Below are 4,673 nucleotides of genomic sequence, written 5' to 3' on the forward strand. Positions count from 1 at the left end.
AGAGGGAAGACAGATGCTGAAGACAGTCTACTCCTCGAGGGCACTCCATGCGAGCCTCTCACGTAATGATGGCCAAAGCCTTCCCTTTTAATGGTACTCTGCTACAATCAGCATTTTCAAAGTCCGATCCGTTGTAGCACCTTTACACCTTTTTGTTGACATTCTCGTCGCACATTATACCAAGCTCTTAGTAAGTGAAACTTGGTCCACTTATTACAGTTGGATAACAGAAGTTTGTTACTATCCAGTATATCTCAAGATTTTTATTGAAAATCTGTTGTTTTTGAAATAAATCTGTCATATTCACCTGGTAAATGGTATGGAACTGTGGATCACGAGCAGTAGTATTGTTCACATGGTTGATATTGTCTTTTGTACTGGAACTAGCCGTTCAGCTGTAGCAATCTTTCGGTGCCTAACTGCCATTAGAAGAAAGCACGGGGGCTGGGCTACTGCCAGGTTGCCCAAGCCTAGACAGGGGAAGTCCACAGGTAGAGGTCGGATTCGAACCCCCTAAATTTGAGCCATTAAATTTGCGCTTTTACCACTGAATCATCTCGCCTTAGCACTAGTATATAGGGATAACACCGCTCTAACTTGGAATGCGAACCATATGAGGCTGGAATTTATTCGACTACCGTTTTTGCATCGTTGCACAGAACTTAAAAAAAGCACATTATTGATTATTTTTTGGGGTAATTGTACCTTGATTTCATCAAGTGGCACATAAGTTCGCGCCGAATTTTTAGTGACTCACAACAGCATACCTGGGGAATGAATTGAAAAAAAACACAAGGCTGGTAATCCGACCAGAGTAAAGACTACGGGGTTGTTTGGTCTTCTGCGTTCAAGTGAATAATGGCTTTGAGGACTACGCCTACATGACGAAGTCCAAATCCTCGAAACCGACTGCTGGCGTTTGAAACATTTTCAGCAAAGTTACGAGTAGAGTGTATCACCAACTAAATACCATGTGATATCTTAAATATCATACTAACTGGAACGTGAGGTCAATTTTACATAATGTATTCATTTATGATTATTTATTATATATTTATATATATCATTGATACCTGACCAGAACCTCTTCTTCTGGTGCACAGGCGCATCACGCTGCTAAACTTCAAGCGTCGAATTATCACATGAAGTTTCCTTCCACTGAAAGGGGCATTTGTAGCCCCTCAAGGAGCCAGTCAGTACAGGACGGCAGAATGTGGCCTCCGCTATCAGAGGATAAGTGGTGTCTCTTGCCATCTAAATGAGAACTAATCACACTGATGATCAGCCACTCGTTGGCAAACGGTCGACTATTCAGTCACTGACCGGGAGGTCACGACTGCGAAACTCTCTGAGTTTGGTTGGATGCACACTGTTGACGATTCCCAGCAGGGGTGAAGCATGTGTACAGTCTTTCTTGGCTTTTCAAAATGCATTGGTTTCACTGAAAGAATGAAATCCCCACTGAATTCTGTACTCATCTTCCATTCTCGTCCTCTTCCAACCGTCATGCGATGATAATCTTCTTTCTACAATTTTTGGTAAGACAACCAGGCTAACCACCATTGTGCGTTGTGGCTGATATACAATCAAGACCTTCCCTAACTAGCTCATTATGTCATACTGTTTGACTCCAAGTAAGAAAACTTAGACCTGCCTACATCTCTGTGCTATTGGAAACAACAAGTCTACAAAGACATGTAGACTGCTCAAGAGTCAATGTGGATCAGCCGCAACCAAAGTACCACGCATGCAGCACTTGCAGCGGTAGCCTCTCGAAAATTGTATAGTGGATGACCAATAAGGAATGCTTTTGGTTCATAACCAATGCAATATCACTTGTGATCATCGTTCTACTCACTAGTGTGGAAGAAAACGGGAAACAATCCTTATAGCGAGTAACTAATGTCACCTTTCTTAACAGAAGTAATATGGGATATATGTTGTGTAAATTCCGCCTAATTTAGAACCACGTGAGTTATCAACGTACTCCTTCATCGTTTGACCTGCAGTTTCCACTATTTCATACGTTTGTGGAAAGTAACTGAATCGTACTCGATCGACTATTTAGTGGTCGTAAGCGATAGTGGTGACATCAACGTATACCAGAGCGCTGCACATAGGGCGAACAGCTTCAACCAAAAGCAGATCAGTGGATTGCTCCATCAATTTATGAAAGGATTCGCTTCAAGCAGTTGACAAATCACACCCTGTTGGTAGCCACATACTCAGGCGCTAAAAGGATCCTACCATGCCATCAATCGAGTAAATGTCTGGTGTCGCGGCATTTCTCACATTTCTCATTTTAGATCTGATGAGTAGTTTAATAAATAGAAAACGGGAACTGAGTCATCGATGACTGAGCACTATAACACTTGTAGGTTTGCGACAATAGTGTAGCCCGAAAAAAGGGATGGGAGAGCCATTGATGTAACAGCTTACACTAGTGATGGAACTTGCGAGCAATATTTGGTTGAGTAGTATGGAAAGCCGTCGATACGTCCGGTGGAGGATTGCTTCGAAACCTAAAGAGACCTTTCACAGTTTCCGTTTAATATCGCTCAGCAAACAAACAACATACGGGAAATTTTAGAAGCATGTTTAAGAATGCTGACATTCTCAAAAGCTTCTGTGCAAATAAGTTTTTTAATTTCTTGTCGGATAGCTTGTGACTGCTCAGTACTCGAAAACGCTTTCCAGTCACTAAAGTTATTACTGCTTAGGAAGTGTCTGCTAGCAGATAACTTGTGTTCAGTGCATATCAGAGTAGAATGTACAGCGGATTCCCACTCGATTTTATGGAGTAATAATCTGTTGCGTTGAATCGTTTTCTGTAAGTCCCTGTTTGAAACAGAGTACTGCGCTGCCCTGGCATAGTTCAGCCACCGTTCAATGTAGATCTCTTTGACTACAAACCACGACACTGCTTTCTCTCAGCAATGAGGATGGGACCCCCTCAAATGGTGGGACTGTCATCCATTCAAGTGACGTTGCGAAAATAATTTTGTTAGCTTGCACCAATCATCCCTTTTGCACAGCGTTTGTAATGTCTTTGACAAAAACGGATCGGTTACCAGGTGTCTTCATACAATGTTGGTCTCTCAAACTGTTCTCTCCCAGAGGCGATTAAAAGTAAGTCTTTAGTGGAGTCAGTCTAAAATGCCCCTTATCCCTCGTCTCTATAAAATTTTCGAGTTTTCTCATACATCAGTAGTTTTTTTACTGATCAAGCTCATGTGCATAAGTTGCTGCCAAACCCATGTGTTCTCTACCCACCCAGAAAGGGGGCCATATCCAGAAGGGTTTATCTTGACTTCATTGCCCAAACTTTTGTCATTGGAGATACTACGCAGCAGATATCATCTTGCAAAAAAATACCAGCTTGTTTGGTTCCTGGAGGTAGTGTTGTGTGACGGCCGTAACTTTTAATTCGGATCAAATGATCTGGACTTAATTAGACGAACGATTATTTTCATAATGAAAAAAATGGGAAGATATACATACTACTACCAATGGTGTAACTACTGATGGAGCATGCAAGTAGTCCATTGTCCGATCCCCAAGCTCCGCCCATGTATGTGACGGAAGATCAATGTTGCCATTGAGATTATGAGATAAAGTTGCAGTATTCATTTTAAGCCGTTAAATAATCGAAGAATGCCCAGGAGATTTCAAGAGAAGATCTGTGAAGATAAGATGTTTGCTTTTGTATCTCAAATGATTTGTAAGTGCTTGGTCTGTGCTTGTCAACGGATAACTTCGCAGCGAGCTGGCATCAGTGAATCCTGGTTCGCAATTCCTTTCGAGACGGCTTATTAAACTGTACTGTTGTGGTTGAGTAGGGTGAATCTCAGCAACCGCATTGGCTTGAAAGGTAGACCAGCGATTAAAGTCGGCTTGTCTGTTCACAACTGATCTGCTACTCCGGAGGGTCTAAGATCCGTAGAACCTTGCAATTTTGGACCAGAGAAACCGTTCAGTTTTTTCAGACAGACTGTGGGAAGCAGTTTTTTATGGGCATTTTAAGTAAAAATATCAATACAAACGTTTTAAGTAGGCATGATAAATTATGCTCACACAGAGTCTAGAACCACAGTTTTTAAAATTGTCCGCAGAAAAACCGCCCAGTAAGTGGAAAAGTGAATGATATATGAGCAACTTTAATGCAATCAAATGTCCATATAAAACTGATACACTGAAGTGCCCTCTAGAAGGTTTCTTGGAACTTTGCCTGAGATATTCCACGGGTGCTGTGAATGCCACCTCTCCCTGTTGGAGAAAACTGGTTATAATTTTTTAAATTATAAATTCAAAACAGAGCATGGTGAAATAAGTGGTTGTAATCGGATGTTTCGGTTGCCATGGGCGACCACTTCCAAGGACATTATAATTAAAAAACTTCTTATTATACCCCATCATCATCATCATCATCACCATCATCATCGAAAGCATGACATCAGTGTTCAACACCCATTCTTTACTGCCCTACAACCTTGATCTATTTGAAAGAAAATAGTAACGGTGGACGGGGAAGGGCCTTAGTGTTAGCTTACCACAATCATTTCGAGGTGCCCATACCGCACTCAAGTGATCTGGATAGAAACTGACAACAAGAACGCCACTCACTGCGGTTGGCAGCCATATCTTGTAGTGTCTCCAACCAGGCACAGTGAGGA

At 41.8% G+C, this 4,673-nt stretch overlaps 1 protein-coding gene across 1 annotated transcript in view; it reads right to left on the minus strand.

Annotated features, from left to right (window-relative positions):
• Window positions 1-415: 415 nt before the first annotated feature.
• T265_02984 (hypothetical protein) overlaps window positions 416-4,673 on the minus strand; it is a gene marked incomplete at both ends in the record, with an annotated part of 6,161 nt that continues 1,903 nt past the window's right edge. Inside the window, one exon of the mRNA XM_009167363.1 lies at window positions 416-513. Within this exon, the coding sequence (XP_009165627.1) occupies window positions 416-513 (98 nt within the window). The remainder of the gene's footprint in view (window positions 514-4,673) is intronic.

Source organism: Opisthorchis viverrini (genome assembly GCF_000715545.1).
Source record: "Opisthorchis viverrini unplaced genomic scaffold opera_v5_39, whole genome shotgun sequence".
Lineage (NCBI taxonomy): Eukaryota > Metazoa > Platyhelminthes > Trematoda > Opisthorchiida > Opisthorchiidae > Opisthorchis > Opisthorchis viverrini.